The sequence below is a fragment of the Hyperoodon ampullatus genome (genome assembly GCF_949752795.1).
Source record: "Hyperoodon ampullatus genome assembly, chromosome: 19".
NCBI lineage: Eukaryota > Metazoa > Chordata > Mammalia > Artiodactyla > Ziphiidae > Hyperoodon > Hyperoodon ampullatus.
In genome coordinates, this window is record NC_136932.1 from 5629928 (window position 1) to 5651624 (window position 21697).

The following is a 21697-nucleotide window of genomic DNA, read 5'->3' on the forward strand; positions in this document are numbered from 1 at the left end:
CCAGAGGGCCCTGGGCTCAGGGCTGCATGTCGGCAGGGATGGATGGGTGGACACAGATGCCCCCGGAAGCCATGGGGAATGGGGCAGGGGGCGGGGGGAGGGGTGCCAGGGCTTCCTGCGCTTTGCACTATTGGGGCAAGAATGTCTTAAGCAGTGGGGAACCTGCCACCCCACCCTGACCCTCAGCCTGCCACAGCCCCCTTCTCACACGCGCGCGCGCGCGCGCGTGCACACGCGCACACACACACACACACACACACACACACACACGGGAAGGCAATGCTACGCTGCCCATCAGGGCATGTCCTTCCCCCACTGTTCAGGTGTTCCGACAGGGCTGGAGGGCCTAGAAGAGCATCTGCTATCACCTGTGCATGTGCCTGCCCAGCCCGCCTTGGGCTCGTGGGCTGCCCGTGCTGTCCTTGTCCGTCTCTACCCTCTCTCTCTCCTGGGGTACTGATTCCTGTATTACTCCAGTCCCATGGAGAGGCCCTCTTGTACCCTCCTCCCACCCCCTGGGGGCCCAGTGGAATTCCTGACCTGTCTGCCGTCTCTCCATCCCTCCATCCCCACGTCCACCCCTCCAGTTCCCGTTCTCAGCCATGCCCATGGTGGAGAAAAGGCCTTCAGGAGGCTTGGCCTCTTACAGGCACTTGGGGATCCCCCCGCCCCGGCCCCAGTCATATGAGCTGTGATCCCCCACTCCTCCCCGTAACCCCTCCCCCTCCCCCCACTCTCAGTGACGGGGGGTGTATGTGTGCGTTTCTCTGTGTGAATGCGTGAGCAAGTACACGTGGTGGGGGAGGAGCCGGGGGGGCTCAGGAGCGCCACGCACCTGCTCCAGAGAGGCAGCTGTCCCAGTCCCTGCTTTGGAAGTGAGGGACAGGGCCCTCTCCTGGGGGCCATTGGTGCTAATGAGGGGGATGGCCTTGATGTGGGTGCTGAGCATGCCTCCCCCAGTATTGGCCCGGGGCACTAGGGCAGGCACAGTGGGGCAGCAGGTGCAGTGTTGGTGGGAGGAGGGTGCCAGGCCAGGACAAGGGGGTGCCAGAGCCGTGACCACTACCCCGCCCCCACCACCCGCCTCTCCATCTCAGTATTCCCCCACTCATAACACACATACCTCATCCAGCCTCCTCCCTGCTCAGACCTGGGGAGGGTGGGGGTGGAGGAGCCCCTACCCCTTCCCCTGGTGGCGGGTCTACAGGGCTGGGAGAGGGCAGGGCGTGTGACACAGACACCGTCCATAAGGGGGACAGCAATTCCTGCCCTGGGAACTCCTGGGTGGGAGGAGGGGGACACTTCCTTGCAGGCGCTACTGAATGTATGAGAAGCTGGTGCTGGGGTGGGGGGAGGGGGCTGTGGCCAGAAACAGGGAAGGAGGTAGGTCCCTTCCCCGGGGAGGGGTGGGGCCAGCAGGGGTGACTTGGGGGGCTCCTACTCCTGCCCCACGTTGACAATCAGTATGTCTGTTATGTGCGATTTTTCACCCCGTTGTGTTCTGGGTCAGGATTTTAAAGAAAGATATTTTTATGGTAATTGTTGCTCGTCTATTTTACTATATATTTATGTAATAAATATATGATGAAAATAATCCCCTTGGGCACCCCCCCCCCTTAGACTTGTGTGCTGTTTCCCTGTATCCTCCCATCTGCTGGCCAGAGGACCCACCCCACAAACTGACCAGGTGGAGAGGTGTGCCCCCAGCCTTGGCCACGTTTCCGCCCCGCCCCCCCCCCCCCCCCCCGAACGAGCACACACCACAGAAGCCAGCTCAGCTGTGAACTACTGGATTTGAGACAGGAATAGAACAAATCGGGGGGCTAGAGAGTAAGAGGGGGGAGAGAGTGGTTTAAATAGGGGGAGGCAGGGGAGTTCAGTGATGGGGGAGGGAGGCAGGTATTTACAAGAAGGCTCGGGGGGCCAGAGGCTCATCTTGGAATATTTTATAACAATATAAATAAGATTCTGGTTTGCTTTTCCTTTTCGTCTCGTAAAGGAGAGAGAAGTGCAGAGTTCGATTCTGTACAAGGGGGCAGCGGCGGAAGGCCGGCCGGGCGGGTCACTGGGCGTCCACCCGGAAGGACAGCAGCTTCTCGGAATGCATGTTGTTCAGGGTCCGCAGGTCCGGCAGCTTGAGCAGCAGCTTGGTGAAGCGGGAAGTCTCCGAGGGCCGGTTCTTCAGCACCAGAGCCCGAAGAGCCCGCAGCAGCGTCTCCTGGAGCTGCTCCACCGAAGCGGAATTCTCCATGCCCGAGCGGTCTGTGGGGAAGACGACGGCAGTGAGGCAGGCTCCCTGAGCTCCTCTGACGAGGAGGACCCGGAGGCCTGCGAGGACGCGGCGGCGGCCATGCAGCCTCTCCCCGAAGCCCCTCAGAGGGCCGATGGGGAAGGAGGAGGAGGGGGAACATGACTCCCTCTCCTAGGCCTCCGACCCAAGAGCAGGAGGTGCCTGCGACCTGGGAGCCCAGGCTCAGCAGGGCTGGCCCCCGTCCCACCCCACCAGGCCGCTCTACTTCCCCGAACAGGCCAAACACGCCCAGGCTCCCTTGCGTTTTGTTCTGTAGTTCCCTCTGCCTGGGATGCCCTTCCCCCTCTCTCTGCCTGGCAGTCTCTTTACTTGTCCTTTGAGGCCCCACTCAAGTGTCACCTCCTTCCCCAGCTCCCCAGGCAGAAATAGTTGTGTGTGCTTCCAAAGCCCTTGGTTCATGCTTCTACTGTGACACTTATCTCACTGTTTTATAATTAGTCGGGCATGAGTCTGTCTCCTGAGCTAGACTGTGTCTGAATCATGTCTGTATCTCCAGTGCCCGGGTGCAGGGCCTGGCCTAGAGTAGGTACTCCATAAAAGGTGTGTTGAACCGAACTGCGTCCGCCTCCTCCCGGGGTCAGGCTCAGGCGAGAGCCCGACCCACCTGCTGAGACGAGCACCACCGCGGTGAAGAGGCCCAGCTCCTCCTCGGTAAGCGCCAGGGAGTTGAGCTTCTCGCTGAAGTCGAACATGGCGTTGAGCAGGTCTCCCATGCCCATAGCGCCGAGCTCCTGCAGGCTGTAGGTGGTGCGGCTCAGAAACATCACTGTCTGGTCCTTCACGTTGAACAGCGACGCAAAGCGTACCATCAGCACCTAAAGTGGGGACAGTCATCCTGGGTGGAATGGGAGGAGCAATTGCCAAGTCGCCCCTAAAGTTTTTTGGGTTTTTTTTTTCTTTGCGGTACGCGGGCCTCTCCCGTTGCGGAGCACAGGCTCCGGACGCGCAGGCTCAGCGGCCACGGCTCACGGGCCCAGCCGCTCCGCGGCATGTGGGATCTTCCCGGACCGGGGCACGAACCCGCGTCCCCTGCATCGGCAAGCGGGCTCTCAACCACTGCGCCACCAGGGAAGCCCTCCCCTAAAGTTTTGTGAAAGGGTTACTGGTGCTGCCTTAGATTTCTCAGTCAAGACTGGGGCTAGTTTCTGAGTGAGCAATGGGGTGGGGGCGGTGCCAGGTGTTAGGATGGGGAACATCCCACTGGCTTTGGAATCCAGCCTGAATCTGGATCTCAACCTTGTCACTCCCTGTGACCTTGGGCAAGGCACTTCACCAAAGTGAATTTGCTCATGCCTAGAACGGGAATAGCGCTGTACCCTAAAGTGTTATTTTAGGGTAATAGGATGTAACTAGACCCCAGCTGAGAGATGACAGAAGTCCCAGCCGTCTGGAGGCAGGACTGGAAGGGATTCTGCCCTTTCTTTCATCCGTCAAGAGTAAGGTTTCAGAGCCCCTGCCCACCCCAGACACCCTTTCTGCTGGATCCTTCCCAAGGTCAAGAGCAGGGAGCACAAAGGGTCACTCACCTCAAAGGTGCCAGCCTTAAGCAGGGTGACCTGGTCGTGCTGAGAAAGGTCACGGAAGCCAGGGATGTGCTTGGCAAACTCTACCACCTCCCTCACAGCGGGCGTGAAGCTCATGGAGAAATCCTCCCAGATCTCCTGCACAGTTCGCCCACTGCGTCCGTGCGGGTACATGTTCATGGGACATGCCTGGAAGAGGAAAGAATTTGGGGAGGGGAGTATCACTGAGGCTGCCTCAGGTAGGCCTCCCCAGCAGTGCTGGGCCCCAGATTCTGCTCGGGTTAGAGTTGTGGCCTCGGAGGATGGGTCTTTCAGGTAAAGTAGCAATCAGGTGCCAGGTGGAGCTCAGGGATTCCCAGGCGGAGCCCTTCCTGCAGGGCTGAGCATCCTCCCTGCCCCTAGCCTTCAGGCACACCCAGCGGCCCTGTGCTAAATCCAGTCTCCCCAGTCCCCTGCCCACTTCACCCACGGTGCCCTCACCAGCAGAACGTTCTTGGAGTTGCCCTGCCGCAGACTGTTGGCAGGTGCTTCGCCTTCTGGGGCTGGGTACACGTGGGTGGGGCACAGATGGTGCCCATTGCTGTTTGGCTGGTGGCAGCTGTGATGGGCAGGGCCAGGGGGCCAGGTGGGAGGGTAAGAGGAGGGAGCCTGGCGTAAACTGTTCAGGGCCTCATTATGACGCTGGGCGGCCATGATGTTGTTGTCATTGGGGGCAGGCGGGCAGCCCTGACTTTCCCAGTGATGTGGGGTGGTGGCTGGAGGGTTGCCCGAGGCATGGTTGGCATTTAAGTTGCCAGGTGAGGTGCCCAGCTTGTCATGGGCGTAGGTGAAGATCTCTCGGTGGGCCCGGGCTACCTGGGATATTACATCCTCCACTGTGGGCTCAGGACTTGGGGATCGGGGAGGCGTCAGCTGTTGGGGGAACTGGGAGAAGCCCACCAAGGGTGAGGGGGCAGGGGCTGGGGGTGGTGAGGGGCCCATGGGGCTTGGGGTGGGGTGCTGGGTGGGCGGGGTCTCCAGCGGGCACTGGCTGCTTAGCTGGTTGTTGGCCAGGTTCATGGCACTCTGCATCTCAGCCAGCATCCGCTGCTTCTCTCGTTTGGGGATGCGCCCAAAACGCACAGCTGTGACAGGATGAGAGCAGTGTCAGGAAGTTCTAATACACACTCACACGCTTCTCTTCCTTCCTCCTGAAAGGGAAAGCCCCTTAGGGCTTGGGGTTCCACATAAAACCCACAAGGCCACACCCATCGAGGGGGTTTTCCAAGTAGAAATTACGGTAAGAGGTGACCAGAGGGACTAATGGGAAAGGCGTGTGTGTTTACCTGAGACCCAATGAAATGTGGGCATCCCCTATGCAAATGAGATGCCTAGTGTTGGGCCTTTTTAAGGGAGGGATTAATTCAGAAACTTCCGAGTGGAAGAAAGGGGGAGGGGGAGGGGAAGCTCGTGGGCACGGTGCTGCCTCACCATCTCGAGACATGCCCACGGAGAGACACTTCTTGAAGCGACACTGCTGGCAGCGGTTACGATTGATGCGGACGATGGAGCAGTTCTCATTTTTCAGACACCTCTTGTACTGGATGTTCTGCTGGATGCTCCGACGGAAAAAGCCCTGTGGAGCAGGGGCAGCTAGTGAGCATCTCCGTCTAGGCCAGGCCTATGTGTCCTGTGGGAGAGGATCACCTGCCCTTACCCCCACCCTGCCTCACCTTGCAGCCCTCACAGGCATGCACGCCATAGTGGAAGCCCGAGGCCACGTCTCCACACACCTTACACAGTAGCACCATGCCATTCAGCTCTGCGGGAAGAGAGGGGCAGTGGGTGAACAGGGCAGGTTTCTGAGTGGCCAGAGAGCTGGAGGTTTTCTGAGCTGGAGATTGGGCGGGGGGACGGGGTGGGGGGGGAAACTGAGGACGAGCTTCAGTATCTAGGGGGCACTCGAATGAGCAGACAGGGCTGACAGCAGCTGATGCAACTCTAGGAGAAATCCCTGAGGCCAGCGTAGGTCCTGGGAATAACTGTGTCACGTGAATGTCAACTCCCCACCTCAGCCTGGACACCTTCCCTTCCCCCCAAATCGGCTGGAAATTTACTCACTGGTGATGTTGCTGGTGCTCTTGCTGGGGGACACTCGGTTGCTGTCTTCCAGGGCCACTTGTAGACCCCTGGGGGGGCTCCCGTTATAGAAGGAGGAGGATGACGACAACGAGGAAGATGAAGAAGAAGGGGAACCATCGTCACCCAAGCTGGGTGGAGTGCTCCCAAAGGAGCGAGCTGGGTCCTGGGTGAGGGAGCCAGTGGGTGATGGTGGGAAGTAGGTGGGACAGCCTTGGGTCAGGGACTGGAAGCTGCCATTCGAGCTGTCACTGTAGAGGGACTCGGGGCTGGTGCGGTTTGGGGAGGAGCTGCTGGAGCCGATGTAGGTGATGACGCCACCTGGCAGGAGAACCCAAGGGAAAGGCGTGTCAACCGCCATATATCTTTGGTCCTAGGTCACCACTCTGCCCATCCCTCACCTGCCTCCCAAAACACTGCTGGATACTCAGAAGTTAACCATGTGAAACACCTAATCTTGGCGTCCCCAGAAGAGCCACAGTAAGCAACTCCCCAACACATACCAGACATGGCCAACCAACCACCGCAACTCTTGGCAGGTACATTCAGCTTCTGCCTGGCGTGTGAGGTACCTCTCTAGAGGCATGACCTCTGTGATGCTCTGAGTATCTCACATATGTACCAACCCCCCACCCCCCACCCTGGATGCCTTCCTTTAGAATATCAACCGCAGCTAATGACTTAATTGTCAGCAGCTGACCTCGGGATGGGATGAGCAGCTGAAAACCATTCATAATGCCCAGGCTTCAAAAAAAAAAAAAAACCAGCTGCTGATTTTAATACCAAGACCATTCCAGAGATGAGACCATTGAGGGGCAGCTAGCCAACAGTGAGGAGAGTGCGGGTCTTACAAGAGCAAAACAATCACATTCCCTCAAAACTGGAAGACGTATTCTCCAAAGGTACTGTTCCCTTGGCCTCCAAGATCAAGAGTCAGAGTGGACTCTATTCCTGAATCCAGGAAGAGCTTAACAGTATGAGTTGCAGGAGTTGGAAGTGAAGGACAAACTGTCCAGCCTAAGGCTTTGGAATTCCCCCTTTTGGATCTCTCTGCCTGGTGACAATGACCTTGGCTCTCTGGCCATTCAGGGACTTTGGCCCTCTAGTTATATTGCCAACCAGGTGGCTGTGTTCCCATTGCATTAGCAGGAGAAGGTGACCTGCCTGCCACACCTTTGCCAAGTACCTCGCACGGCCTGCCATGGATGGGGTGGGAGGAGGGAGGATCCCAGGACACGTGTGAGCCGACACAGGGCATGCCACCGTGTCTACAGAGGCACATGTGTTGCTCACCCACTGACACACACTAAGCTGGGCAGAGCAACCCTAAAATAGCTCAAGGTTGGTCAGGGTGAACCGAGTTCCCTGTAAAATAATTGCACAATAGATCAGCTCCTACAGTTTCAGGGCTGAGGTGGGGGAATGGGATATTTATTTGGTGGTAAATGAACCGGACCCAGTTCAGCCATCCCCCAAAGAGAAGTAAGACTCATCCGAAGAGACTTCCACCTGGAAGTGTGGGGCACACTCAAAAGAATCTAGTTTTAGATCTGGATCTATCACCACCAACTTGATTTGTGACCCAGAGGAAATCAACTCCCCCTCTCTGGGTCCCAGTTTCCCTTTCTGTGAAAAAAAAAAAAAAAAAAAAGATGAAAGAGACTTAATATCCTTTCAGCTATGTTTGTGGGATGTAGTTGTTTTGCGGGAAGCCCTTAGGAGACAAACTGCTTCTTGTTTGGTGGGAGTAGGCGTAAGACAGTGTTTGCAGGACTAAGAAACGAGATGCTTGGGGAACAGAAAGAATTTGTAATGTGGAGAAGCTGAGTCTAAAGGCAGTACGGTGACGTAGGTGCAAGGAGAATAAAGAGGAAAAGAGTGAGGAGAAGGGTGGCTAGATGTGAGGTCCCCTTGAGGAGTGTAAACATGAGGCCACGAGAGGTCAGGGATGGCTCTGTCTTACTCTGCATCTGGTTATGGGGAAGGAGGAGGGGTCCGGGCAGGCGGACAGGAAAAGGAGGCAGGCGGGGGCGGTGAGTCAGCCCAGCTTCACCCAGATCTCGGCGGGGCGGGGCGGGGCGGGGCGGGGCGGGAGCCGGGCCCTCAGCCGGCCTCACGTCCCGGCTCCACGTGTGCCTCTTGCACGTGGCTCCCCAACGAGGAACCCCAGAACCCGAGGTTCCGCCCTCTCCGCTTCCCGTCAATCGGGAGCAGCAGCCCCGCCCCCCGTCCCACCCCTCCTCGGCGTCCGGGGTCCCAGTCTAGGGCTGGGCCCCTCACGCCAGCTGGGTCAGGACTACTAAGGGGAGGAGAGAAGGGTACACGCGTTGCCGGGGCAACGGGGGGCGGAGCTCATTATGTAACGGGGCCGGGAGGCAACCACCAATGGGGTGGCGGCCACGGCTTCTGCAGAATGAAAACAAACGCAGCACGTGGGCCCGGCTCCGCAGCCATGTGAGCGCTCCGGGCTGCCGGGCCCCGCTCTGGGTGTCCTTCCTGGGGCAGGGCACCACTCGTGGGGCTCCTCAAGTGCCGCTCCCTACTGAGGATTCACCAGTGAGATCCGACCCATTCCCCCAGCCCCTCCTGCCTGGAACTCAGATCGCCCCACTGCTTCTCGAGTTCCCTCGAGCCTGCAGGAACTAAGGGCAGAGGAAGATTGGAAGGAGGGGGTCCTCCTTCCGAGAAGTCCAGGCATGCCACAGCTGCAGGGGGTGGACAGATGGGGGCGTTTCGGGGCACTGCTCCAAAACTCCCAGTTCCTGTAAACTGTTCATCTCACCACACGTACCCGCTCTCCATTTCCTCCTTCCCCGCGATCCGAGTCCTTCAGGCTAAAGAGAGGGGCCCTGAGGGGTGATGGTGGGGCGCCTCCGGGCGCATTCCCAGGCCGAACAACCCGCTCTGGAAATCCCAGCCTATGGCCCCCACCACGCTAGCAAATCCCCAGGCCGAGGGAGTCTCCAGTCCCTTACAAAGTTCCTTACAAAGGCGTAGATGGAGGAGAGGAGACAGTGACAGAGAAAGAAGGATGGTAGCAAAGGAATCTTAGTACCTGTGTTGTTGTTGGAGTCCAGGGTCGTCATGTCTTCACCAGCTGACAGCGGTCATTCAAACTGGACCTTGACACAAACTGGAGATTACAATTGCCGCTGTCGCCCCCTGGGAACTGACCGAGGACGGGGAGTGGACCCCGCAGCTCACGATAAGGATCCTAGGCACCCTGCAGCAAGGTCTCGGGGTGGCCGACTGCAGCCCTGCAGAAGGGTAGGACGCTGAGGCAACGGAGGTCTGCTTTGCATGGGAAAAGCAAGAGAGTGTGGGGGAAGGGGGCGGAGGGAATCAGCCTGCAGTAGTTCTGGCTAGAAGGTAGCAAGGAGGGTCGGGTCTCTGCAGTGCCCGGGGTGCCACTGCCTGAAGGCTCCGCAGCGCTGCAGGGTAGGGAATCTGGAGCTCCCGGTGCAAAAGTCCCAGAGGGAGAGAGGTTGCAGTCAGGAAGTAAGTACGTGATGGGAGAAACGGGGCACCCAGGCGCAAAGAAGCGAGACGTGTGCCCTGCTACGTTCCCTCGGCAGCAGTATTTCACTCTGCCAATCTCAACGGCCTTTTGCCCCAGCCTTTTTCTCTGGGACAGAGGGCTCTGCGCAGGCGCCAGCAACCCAGGGTTCCCGGGCCGCACGCGGCACTGGAGCAGGTACCATGTGATCCCAGGGAGCGCCTCGTGCCCCAGTGACACACTTTTCCAGCAGCAGGCACGTTGAGTTCCGTGCGCCTGCGTAAAGCCAAGGCTGTCGGGATATGTAGTCCATTGGCAAAGTGGGCGGACTGCTTGTATTTCCCCGTTTCTGCCTCGCAAAAGCTCTTGCTGGAACCGGGGAGGAGCTGAGAGCCTTGTGGGGTGGAGTGCGCTGAGTGTCAGGGTGGCGTGTTTGGAAAGCCTGTATGGCAGAGGCATGTGAATTCCCGGGGACGGGCTGGCAAGCTTGGCCGCTCCCTGGGAGATCAAAGCTAACAGCCCCTTTCTGCAAACCTTGCAAACGTGAGGGCTTCACGTGATTGCAGGACTGACTTCGCCTTGAGGTTACTGGTGACACGAGAGAGATGACAAGTAGGAATATCCCCTCGGTCAGGAGCTTAAGCTGAACTTCTGCTGCAGAGCCAAGTCCTGAGATGGAAAGGAAATGTGGCCCCTGTTCCATTCTACTCCCCTAGGGAAAGGAGTTGCCATGGGGGGGCGTGGTGAGGATGTCCCTGGGGACTCCCTGTTTGCGTGTATGACACCACCCCACCCACTGAAGGTGACTTTGGGGTGAGTCATTTCCCTTTGTCTAGGAAGTAAAAAGGACAGGGGAGGAGAACTTCGTGGTGAAAGTGCTTTGAAGTCCTAAAGGGGCCAGAGGTGAGGCAGGGCTTGGGGGCAGAGTGACACCCCCATCCCCACCCTCAGTGCTTCAGGGTAGAAGGGAACACAAAGGCCATCTCAACCCTCCCTCCTTTACTGACGAGGAAAATGAGTCTTAGAAGAAGTGATTGGCCCAAGGTCAGGCATCCATTGCTAGTTTCATTTGACCACCATCAAGGAGGTGGGCAGCCATGGAAGTGGAACGCTGAACAGGGGTTAGAAACAGCCAGCATCTCCCTTCAGAGGAGCAACTCTGCCCCCTTGGCGAAAAAGGGTCTCCAGTCAAGGTCTATCCTGTTTGTTTTTTTTTTGGGGGGGGGGGGGTTGGCCTCGCTGTGTGGCTTGTGGGATTCCCCAACCAGGGATTGAACCCGGGCCTTCGGCAGTGAGAGCTGGGAGTCCTAACCACTGGGCTGCCAGGTATTTCCCGAGGTCTATTCTGTTTGAGGACTTGGGTTGCGGGGAGAGCTGCGAGCCTCTCGAAGCAGCCAAGTGAACCTGGGCCACCGGCTGCTTCCTGCTAGTCCCTCCTCAGTCCCACTGCTCCTAGGGAGGGTTTTTGTGTTGTCTTTTTTTTTTTTTCTACACAGGAAGCCCTTCTCCACTTGTTCACAGATAGCTCCTGGGACAGCACTGATGGATGCCTGGAAACAGCTCCCGAAAAAGTAAAGAAAAGGAGGCGTGTGGACACCAAGGAAGGAGTAAGCTGGGTGGTGAGGAAGTAAGCAGAGAGGACTGTGAAGATGACTGAAGGGGAGGCGGCTGGGCAGCTGGCCTCACCACTCGCTGACCCTCTGACTCCCAGGGGAAGACACATGGGCTCCCTAGAATGGCCTGGGCTTTGGTTTTGTTCCCTTGCCCCCAAGAACAGTGGGAGAGAGAGGGCAGTGGGCTCTTCCCTGGCCTGCCCTGGCCCCTTGGCCCAGAGCTGGGAAGCTGCAGCAGAGCGTGGGAGGACCTGGGAGGGGCTATAGGGCAAACAAGGAAAGAGGCTTTTCAGGAAAACTTGGTTCTGAACTCAGCCTCCACCCCTTCTCCCTCCTCCTGCTGGGCTCCAGAGGGAAAACTGGGAGGTGAGCTGCCATGTCCGGCGCTGCATGCTCTCTGCGCCCTTCCTGAGTCTCCATCAGAGCCAGGGCCAGGGCCAGAGCCCAAGCCCAGGGACCTGCCAGGGCTAGACTCAAAATCAAGGACCTTGGTATGACCTCTAGCTCCCCACCAGCCCAGCACCCCCGTCAGCACACTCCCTTTAGTTGCCCTGTTTGGCAACTACAGTTCTGCTTGCTGCTGTGGTCACCCTGCCCACCCCTTGTTCTACTTGCTGGTGTTTATCCCAGTTCGGGGAGGGCAGGGGTCAAGACTCCCTCCCTGAGTTAACAGCCAGTGAGAGGGAGGAGGAAGCAGAGGCAGCCAGAGCTGAAATGCAGTCAGCCTGACTCTTGGCAAGAAGCTGGGTTGTTTTGCAGTCTGTGTGAGGTACGAAGGCAAGGCGAAGGCGGAGGCTGGGAGGGAGGAGGCAAAGGAGGGGGGTTACTTCTGGGCCCTCCTTCCTCTGCACTTCCTATAGGGCCCCTCCTTTGCTCCCTGACAAAGAAGTAACTTTGGGATCTTCCTTCTACAACTGGAGAGAAGGATACAGAACAATGACGAGGCAGGACTCTCCCTTGGCTCCAGAAGCTTCTGTCTATCCATCCTGCTCCTCTCTGTCAACAGCTGCTGGGAGAAGGACAGAGACTATGGGACTCAGAGCCACCAAATGGAGGGAGAAAAGGCTGGGTTGTCTGGCCTTTGGGGACCTGGAATAGAATCTAGCTTTGGCCTCTCTATGACCTCAACCTTGACCTAAGACAACAGGTGTATCTCAGCACGGCCTCCCACCCCTCCTGCCAGCTGGACATTCCAGTTCACTTCTCTACACACACACACACACACACACACACACACACACACACACACACCTGCGCATGCTCACGCACCATCTCTCCCACAGCGAAATTCAGCCCAAGAACAACTTGGACCCTTAATAAACAGTGCCCAGATAGAACCATGGGGAACGGATGCATATCCAAGACCCAGCACAGCAAAGCACACCTGGCTCCATGTTGCCCACACTTCTGCTGAGATTCCTCAGAGTCTGGGATTCTAGACTGACCTCACCATTTAGGGGCCGGACGGAATCCTGTGTGTGTGTATATGTTTCCAACTATGTCTTAAATTCTCTTGAATTTCTTTGGTCTGGGGAGGACAGCAGAGATAGGGTAGAGGAAGAGAAGAGAGTGAGAGCTCCAAGCTCTGGCCAGAGTGTGACCATAGGATTATGAACGAGAGACTGCATGTGTGAGTGTGTAAGTGTGAATGGCAAGAATGTGTGTGGATGTGTGTGTTTGATCCAAGACCTATTTTCCTCATCAGTAGGGTGCTCTGGGTAACAAGGCAACACCCTGTGCAAATCCTGGGTGGCCTAAATCTTGGGCTGACTGCTTGACTGACGGACTGACTGGGGTGGGTCCTTGCTGGAAACCAGGTCAGCCTGCAGTAGGTGCCTTCCTTCCCTGCTCCTTTCTCACGGAACGAACCACTGCCCCAGGAAAATAACCTGCCTGCCCAGGTGATGCAGACCCAGGGCAGAAACGCTGGGAATGCCCCCAGACCCAGGCAGCAAGCCCTGTGCCTGGGAGAGACTCATTCCCAGCCCTCCTCGATCCTTTTTCTGTTCTCTGAAAGACCAGCCAGCTTTCCCTAACCCACCAAAAGCTTTGATGTCTTGGGGAGAATTTCAGGAGAATTAAGTAGGAGGGTTAAAGTCCGAATTAATTTTTTCTCTGGAGGTGATAGAAAAAGGGAGGGTGAGGTATGATCCAAGCCTGGGTTCCACGGATGTGTTTTGTCTCAGATTCTATCTTTACCTCACTACTCCTTTTTCCAAGGAAAGGAAGTAATAAATATGTATTAAGTACCAACTGTATGCCAGGTACTGGGCTAAGTGTGTTACACACATTATTTCATTGAATGTCCACGACAGCCCTATGCTGTAGGTCTCATTCTTAGTTTATTTATTTTTAAAATTTATTTATTTTTGGCCGCGTTGGGTCTTTGTTGCTGCACGCGGGTTTTCTCTAATTGCTTGAGAGAATGATTACTCTGGGTGGAATGTCTGAGCTGCAAGCTCATCCTGGTGTTTCCTAAGCAACGATGGTGCTGGAAATGAGGTGTGTCACCACGAAGGGGAAGCCTGAAGTACCCCTTGCTCCTGTCTCCACAAGTACCTTAGTTTCCCGGAACCTCTAACTCCACCCTCATTTCTTCTTCCCTTAAACTCCTCCCTCTCCCACTCCTACATTCCCCTCCTCTGCTTAGGTAGAAGGGGGCCAGATTAGGGTGCAAACAAACGCACAAAAAACCAAACTTCCACATACATTGCTACAGAAGTGAGTAACTTAAGCAGGCATCCGAACTCTCTTCTCTGACCCCGTGACTCTGGGATATGTAGCTGGTGATGAAGGGAGAGGGACACATGGGTCTGGGCCCCTTAAAGGGCCATGGTGCTTCCTTCCATAGGTCTGGGCCCCTTAAAGGGCCATGGTGTATCAAGAATGGATTGGTTGGGGAAAAAAATGGGAATTCCCTGGCGGTCCAGTGGTTAGGACTTGGTGCTTTCACTGCCAGGGCCCTGGTCGGGGAACTAAGATCCCACAAGCTGCGCGGTGCAGCCAAAAAAAAAAAAAAAAAAAAAAAGGATTGGTTGGGTGGTGTGGTCTCCATCTTGCTGCAAGGCACCCTCGGTGGGGGCCACATGAATCGGGGCTGCATGGATGCCCCCCTCCTGTGGGAGCCTTGTGCATGCAGACCCTTTGGTGAGAACCACATCTACATGGACCCCTTGGTAGGAACCAATCAATACGGGTCCATTGCCAGTAATGACCTGTCACATACTTGCTTACCTTTATAATTCATTTAGTCGATTGACTTTTCCAGTGAACCAAAGTTCTCCTTCCTCGTTAACACTTCAAATACAAGTTTCAATTAAAAATATTAAAAATAAAAAAGAATGGATTGGTTAAATGAGAGTATGGAAGACCACCAAGGACAGACACAAGTTGTATAAAAAGCCATAAGGAGGGACTTCCCTGGTGGCGCAGTGGTTAAGAATCCGCCTGCCAATGCAGGGGACACGGGTTCGAGCCCTGGTCCGGGAAGATCCCACATGCCGCGGATCAACTAAACCCGTGCGCCACAACTACTGAGCCTGTGCTCTAGAGCCCGCGCACCTAGAGCCCGTGCTCCGCGACAAAAGAAGCCACCGCAATGAGAAGCACGCACACCGCAACGAAGCATAGCCCCCCCTCTCTGCAACTAGAGAAAGCCAGCATGCAGCAACGAAGACCCAATGCAGCCAAAAATAAATAATAAAGTAAATTTATATTAAAAAAAAAGCCATAAGGAAACAACATCCTTCTTCCCCATTTACCTGCTTGAGAGATGAGCATTTCTGAAAACAGCCCTCTGAAAGCCACCCACCATCCTGGGTCAGTGCTTCCTCAGCAGATGCTTTGGGGAATCCTCCTTTGGGTTCCCCTCTCTGAGCCCAGGATCCCAGCAAAATCACAGGATCAGGGAGGTGACATGGATTGCCCTTGGCAGGAGAAAGCTAAGCTCCAGAGTGCCCACGTTCTGGCACAGTTTCCTCCTCCCGGATTGGGGGGCAGTGACATCCAGCACGTGCTATGCCAAGGCCATCCTGTCCAACCTTTGCTATGCTGCTGCTGGAGCCCACGGGTGGTGTCGTCTTCCAGGTCCCTTCACCTGCCCCTTGGCTGTCCTTGAGCCTCTGTAGGACTAAGATGCAGGGGAATGTATGGGGAGTGGTGAGGCTGGGATACCTGTGTGCCTGCCCCCATCGCCATCCCTTACCCCAAGCTCCATCTCAAACCCCCTCCGTGTCCAACATCTCCTCATTCCTTGGGCCTCTGCAGATCTCCATGCAGCTGCCTGGGGAGGCCGGAGGCTCATGACAGTCCTCGTGAGCAGGATGGACCTTGGAGGAGCTGCGGCCTGGGCAGGAATTAGGGGCTGTGTGTAGCTTCTGGGAGGCTTACATAAACACTGGCTGGGATGGGGAGGGAAAGAGGGATGCAACGGGTTGCCCAGGAAAAAAGCAACCCCGCCCCCCCGCCAGCTCAGTCTGAGTGGAAGGAAGGAACAAGGCTGATTTTTCCCACCTCCCATCCCTCTCCCCTGGTCTGCAGCTGTTCGTTGGGCTGGAAAGACTGCAGTATGTTGGGGGAGGGGAGCAGGGGAAGGAGAGAGGGAGGATGCGACTTCACAAATTTGGGATCCCTCCCCTTTTTCTAAATTGGGGGTGGGGGTGGGGAGAAGCAATTTGCCAGAGATTTTCAATGCCGCGGGAAGGAGCTTTGGCTCATTAGAATGCGCAGTTTGCACCCTGAAAAAAAAATCTGTACTGGTTGCAAAAATGCAGACGCGTGTAGGGGCCCAGTGGAGAATTAAAAAAAAAAAAAAAAAAAAGCGCTAGCTCTGCAATGCAGGATCTGCGAAGTTTTGGTGCGGTGAGGAAATGTGGGTCGTGCTCCTTTCATTTGCTTGTTCCTGCTAACCTACTGTCCGCCTGACTCCAGCACAGTCTCACATCGCAGCAAGAGGCACCGCTGCTCAGAAACAGGGTCACGGGTTGGGGGGCCAGAGCAGAGGGCTGGGAGCGGGGGTCTGGGGTTAGAGTGCTGACAGAGGTCTCTAAGGGGCTGGGAGGGCCAGATGGATGAGAGGGGACACTTCCATGAGGGATGGAGGCTGAGCTTGTCTCTCGCGGTGCAAGCAAGAGTTTGTTCTCCAGCTGGACAGAGTTTGTGCTCTTCCAGATCTCACCCCCCCCCCATCCCCACCCCATCCCTCAGCTCTTCCCTGTCCCCAGTTGGCAGAGGGATTTTGCCCTTCCTGTCCACTAACCCCACAGACCACTGCTGCAGAAAGAATCCTCGCTTCCAGTCCCTGACCCCACAAATCCCTGAACACTCCTGGTTCTAATCCTGGACCGGGCACTCACTGCATCTCTGTGCGGCATCCTCCTTCCTAGAAAGAGGGGACCAGGCGGCCTGATTTGGGGAGCCCAGGCTGCAGGGAAACCAAGTCTTGGCTCTGGGCTGCCATTAGCACATCAGTTGGAGGACTGGGGCTGGCATTCTGTGCTCTTGGCTTGGGGACGCCCTTTGTTCATTTGGGGCTTAGGGCTCTGGGTTGTGTAAATGCCAAGGGGCTGCCTGGGAGGAGAATATGCCTGGGGAAACCACGTTCCTTTCCTGGGTGTTCCCTCCCCTGGTGGCTTGGGAGAGACAGAGGAGACAGAAGCAGGATAAAGGGCCAGGAGACAGGGAGAAGGGAGCCCAGCGCCCTTTCACTCCTTCCCCATCTTTCCTCCTGTTTCTCCAGCCGGTGGAGGACAGGGCCGAGTGTGTGTGTCTGTGCCGGCTCGAGGCTCACGCGGGCTGCTGGGGTCACATGGCCCGGGCATGTGCAGCCTGCTCCATTTCTACCACAACAACTCGCTCATAAACAGCCCGGCTGCTGCGGCGGTGGCGGTGCAGACATGTGCAAGCGAGGGGGTGGGGCACGTGGCCCTGCCCGAGCCAAGGGAAGGCGCTCGCTCAGCACGGCCTCTCCCCTCCCCATGCTGGCGCTGCCTCGCCACAGGAAATTCCTAGTGCTCCGTTGCTGCTGCAAAACATGTTTTGGGAAGTGACTTTAAATAAGGATGGAGTCGATGGACTATTTAAAAAGAGAACGTCTAATCAATCGGAGACCGACTTCTGCTCACCCTTGCCCTATCTGGGATCCCTGGAGGCGTTGGGGTGCAGGACCGAGCAGGAGTCACGTGTTCCCAATTCTCACCTGTTTCTTCCTCCTAAACTATATGACCTTGGAATGAACCAGGTCCCCATGGTGAGCACTGGGGTGAGGGGCTGTGGTTCCCTAAGACAGTGATTCTCAGGATTAGTGGAGGGGTCAGCATCACCCAGGCACCTGTTAGAAATGCAAATTTTCAGGCTCCATCCCAGGCCCATTGAATGAGAAACTCTGGTGGTAGAGCCCAGCAGTGTGAGTTTCACCCAGCTCTGCAGGCAATTCTGATGCAGGAGAACCACTTCTCTGGGTCTCTGTTCCCTAGCAATCAGTCCTGTAGGAGAATCTAGCCCAGGATCTGGAGAGGGTCTACCTTCTCCTTTTGTGCTTTTTCATCTCAAAGTTTAGCCAGAGAGCATAACCAGATTCAGTTTGACTCAGTGTAAAAAGCATTTATTGAGTGCCTACTGTGTGCAGGGATTCTGGGAATGAGAGCAAGTGAGTAGTGGGAGGATAAGTAGCTGAGACGTGAGAGGGGAGGGTAAGGTTTGAAGGGAAGAATGAGGGGAAGAGAATGCTAAGACTGATTATTTATCCTTTCTCCATCTTCCTGTCCTGAGACTCCTACAGAACAATTGATTGTGTTTCAAATTGTTTTGAGTCTGGAGGTAGAAATTGGTCCCTTGTCTATTTTTCCTGGCCATGAGGACCCCAAGCTCATTACAGCCATAGGTCCTTGACACCCCATGCAAAACCAAGACAGTGGGCTTCCCTGGTGGCGCAGTGGTTGAGAGTCCGCCTGCCGATGCAGGGGACGCACGTTCGTGCCCCTGTCCGGGAAGATCCCACATGCCGCGGAGCGGCTGGGCCCGTGAGCTATGGCCGCTGAGCCTGCGCGTCCGGAGCCTGTGATCCGCAACGGGAGAGGCCACAACAGTGAGAGGCCCAGGTACCGCAAAAAAAAAAAAAAAAAACCAAGACAGTATGAGCACCATGCATGCACACAAAAACACACACTCCTTGGGATCTTGTGGGGTAGGGATAGGGAGAGTCAAGAAAAGAAATGAGGTCCCAGAGGGTTGGAAGTACCCTGGGCAAAATGAGTTTAACAGATAACAAGCAGGAAGAGTCTTTCAATGGGGCGGGTGGGGACAACCCTGGCCTACTCTAGCTTCCTGAGACACAGAAACTGTGACCAGAGGAAGCAGAGGGTCTCTGAGGCAAGTCACAAAGGCTCCAGAGAATGAAATCTAAGCCTTGAAAGCAAGGCGACTGGAGAATGGGGGATGGACAGTAGATCAGAAGGGTTCTCTTACACAGGCAAACAGAGCAAGGGTGGGGCATGGGAGGGAAAGCCAGGGAGGGGGCCATGCTCAGCCCCTCTCCTCTCCCTTTCCCTCCTCCATCCCATGCAGCCTCTTAGGAGCAGAGATCCCATCACTGTCTCAGGTGCGACCAGTTGACTCCTGGCCTCTCCATGCTTCATTTTTTGAGGAATGCTTTCCTCTGTTACTCACAGAGCCCTTTCTCTCACTTCTCTGCAAGGTTTCCTCTCTGTGCCTGAAAGGCTCTGCGCTCAAGGAGCAAACAGCCCCGCAGGCTCAGCTGCAGTGACCTACATCGGCTCTCCTCTAGGCCCTGGGTGCGGGGGGGCTGAGATTTCAAGATAGGAACTTGGGGATCTGGCACAGGTCTACAGATGATGACTTCAGGGAGACAGTCTGCAACGTCTGCCCCGAGGGACCGCGAGGCAGGGGATGCCACAGGACTGAGTTCTCACTTTGTCATTTGTGGACAATATCCGAAGACTCTCCAACCCCCGCAATGCAAAAACATTTCTGAGCAGTGACCCCTTGGAGAGGAGGCAGAGGCCTCTGACAGGCCTGGTCTCTATTCATTCGATTTGGGAGTCGTTTCTGCCCGTTCCCCATTCTCACGGAACCCATCCCAGTCGGCTACAGCTGGGTGGAAAGATTTCCTTGGCCTTGATGTAGACCAACAAGTTCAGATTTCAGCTGATTTATTTCAGGAACATGGAGAGTGAGTAGAGGTAGTCAGATATGCAGAAATTCACTCCCAAGCTTTACTACGGAGAGACACGTACTTCCTTAGACCCAAGGGTTCTGAGGAGGATCCAGAAGGAGCCCCAGGGCCAAATGACCATTTACAAAACCCTTACCTTCAGGACCCTGGCAGCTGAACCTCTCCTTCCAGCTACATGCCTTCTGGAACAGGGAAGGCAGGTTCTGTAATAGGTTTTTTCCACCTCTCTCACTATAAACCAGTGTTTAGGATGCCCACCGTCTCCATATTGTGGATGTTTTGCCCTGGCAAGGAAATCCTATTGTGGGGGTAGGAAATTAGGTGATGGTGACAGAGAATGATAGATGAGCCTTTTGCTTGGGGCGGGCGGGGGTGGGGCTGGGGGGAGAGGGAGGGAGAGAGAGGCACGGAGAGAGCGCGCGAAAGCAGGCTATGCAGGATTGGGTGGCTCTCCTGTCCAAAGGGCTTCCCCTTGGCCAAGCCCCACCCCAAAGCCCAGGAAGTCCAGAGCTTGGCGCCCAGCCAGGGTGAGAGCATTCCTCAGGACTCTGACAGGCTGTGGGGGATGGTGGTGGTGTCCCTACCACAAGGATGGGGGAGGGGAAGGAAACGCGCAGGGGAGGAAATGACCTCGGAGGGTAAGAGGTGGGGAACCAGTCCCAGTCCCACGAGAGAAGGGCTGAGGCTGGATGTCTTCCCAACGGCCATGCGAAGGGCCTGCAGCTTCAGAGCAAATGACCCCTAAGTCACCTCTCTGCTCAGGGTCACCACTGACGTCCCAAACTGTCCTCTGGAGGCTCTCTCTCTCTCTCTCTCTCCCCGCCCCCCCGTCCCCGTCCCCGTCCCCGTCCCCAACTCTGGGACTGTGGTTGAGCTCGGGAGCCCCCGAGTGGCGAGAATCTAGAACTGCAGCTGGGCTGGGGGAGGAGCCCATCGGGTCTCCCTCTGTCTCTCCACCAGGGCCCCTCCCTTTTCCTCCACTAGACCCAGGACTCTGGAAATAGCACCTGGTAATGGGAGCGCTGACAGATGCTGAGTTATAGGAGAGCAAGTGTCCCTAGTCCTTAACGTTCTCGCTTGATTGCTTTGGAGCTGTTTCCCTTGAAAATAGGTGCCTTAGGACTCCTCCCATTCCCTTCGACACATCTCTCTTTAACATGCCCCGGGGTGGTGTGCTTCTTGGCTACAATGGAAGTCCCCTTGTTTGTGTCCCAAGATTTGTAGTTCTTGGGCTATCTACTATTCATGACCTCTGTGACTTTGGAGGGACAAATGGCACCCAACTCTTCTGAGTTTAAATTTACCCTTCCTTCTCTGATCACTACCTGATGTACAACCCTTTCTCCTAGTCAGCCTCCAACCACGTAACTTCCGTCACCCCGGTTCCCTACCCCATCTCTCAACACCACATCTCACGTGGGGAAAAGCAGTGGGGCGGGAAATGGACAAAGCCCCGGTCAGAATTTTTCCCAAGGAAAACAGTTCCTCTGTTTAGCTTCACTTAACCTGTTTTCTAGCTTTTCCTCTTTAGTCCGCTTGCTCTGCATCAAGCCTTCCCACTGGACTAAGTTTTGCTGTCCTGCCCTCTCCCCCTTCCTCCACCATGATCTCCCGGGGCTCTTCCCATCCAGGACAAACGGTCCCAACGTTGAGAGAGGAGTGTTCTCCATTCTGGAAGTAATTTGCAGCTTGAGGAAACTGAGCCCAGAGAGGAAGCACTGTTTCCAGTGTCGTTGGGGAAGGGGAGGTGACGGAGGAGGCAAGAAGCAGGACGCTCACCCTAGGAGAGGCCACGTTCCCATCATCCCGTCCGTAACTGAAGAACTCGGGTGGTATTCGGGGATCTCAGAGAGCTCTGCCAGCACCATGAAGAACTCTAGGGGAAATGGGGTAGAGGTAACCAGCGTTGCAGCTAGGGATTAAAACTCTACCCAGCTCCACCTCCAAAGCACTTTTTTTCCCCTAATTAATTTATTTATTTATTTATTTTTGGGTGTGTCGGGTCTTCGTTGCTGCCCGGGGGCTTTCTCTAGTTGGGGTGCGCGGGCTTCTCACCGCGGTGGCTTCTCTTTTTGCAGAGCACGGGCTCTAAGCACACGGGCTTCAGTAGTTGTGGCACGCAGGCTCACGCGGGCTCAGTGGTTGTGGCGCATGGGCTTAGTTGCTCTGCGGCATGTGGGATCTTCCTGGATCAGGGCTCGAACCCGTGTCCCCTGCATTGGCAGGCGGATTCTTAACCACTGAGCCACCAGGGAAGCCCCCAAAGCAGTTTTTTTAATGATATCCTTCCTCTTGAATTTGCCTCATCTTTTTCTTTTTTTTTGCTAAACAGCATGTTTATGAAAACTCATTTGATCCATTTTGTGATGACACTTGAAATAGATTTACTAATTAAGACAACCAACACTCTGCTTTTACTTTTATTTGCATCTATTTTTTGCAGCA

The 21697-nt window shown here is 55.8% G+C and overlaps 1 protein-coding gene across 1 annotated transcript; it reads right to left on the reverse strand.

Annotated features, from left to right (window-relative positions):
• Positions 1-1937: 1937 nt before the first annotated feature.
• On the reverse strand, positions 1938-9038 carry NR1D1 (nuclear receptor subfamily 1 group D member 1; the record flags this gene model as incomplete). Its single annotated transcript, XM_079724521.1, has 8 exons — positions 1938-2262; positions 2916-3126; positions 3838-4023; positions 4315-4958; positions 5305-5449; positions 5547-5635; positions 5935-6273; positions 9008-9038. The coding sequence occupies 8 exons, from the start codon at positions 9036-9038 to the stop codon at positions 2063-2065; spliced, it is 1845 nt and encodes a 614-aa protein (XP_079580647.1). The 3' UTR covers positions 1938-2062.
• Positions 9039-21697: the final 12659 nt, after the last annotated feature.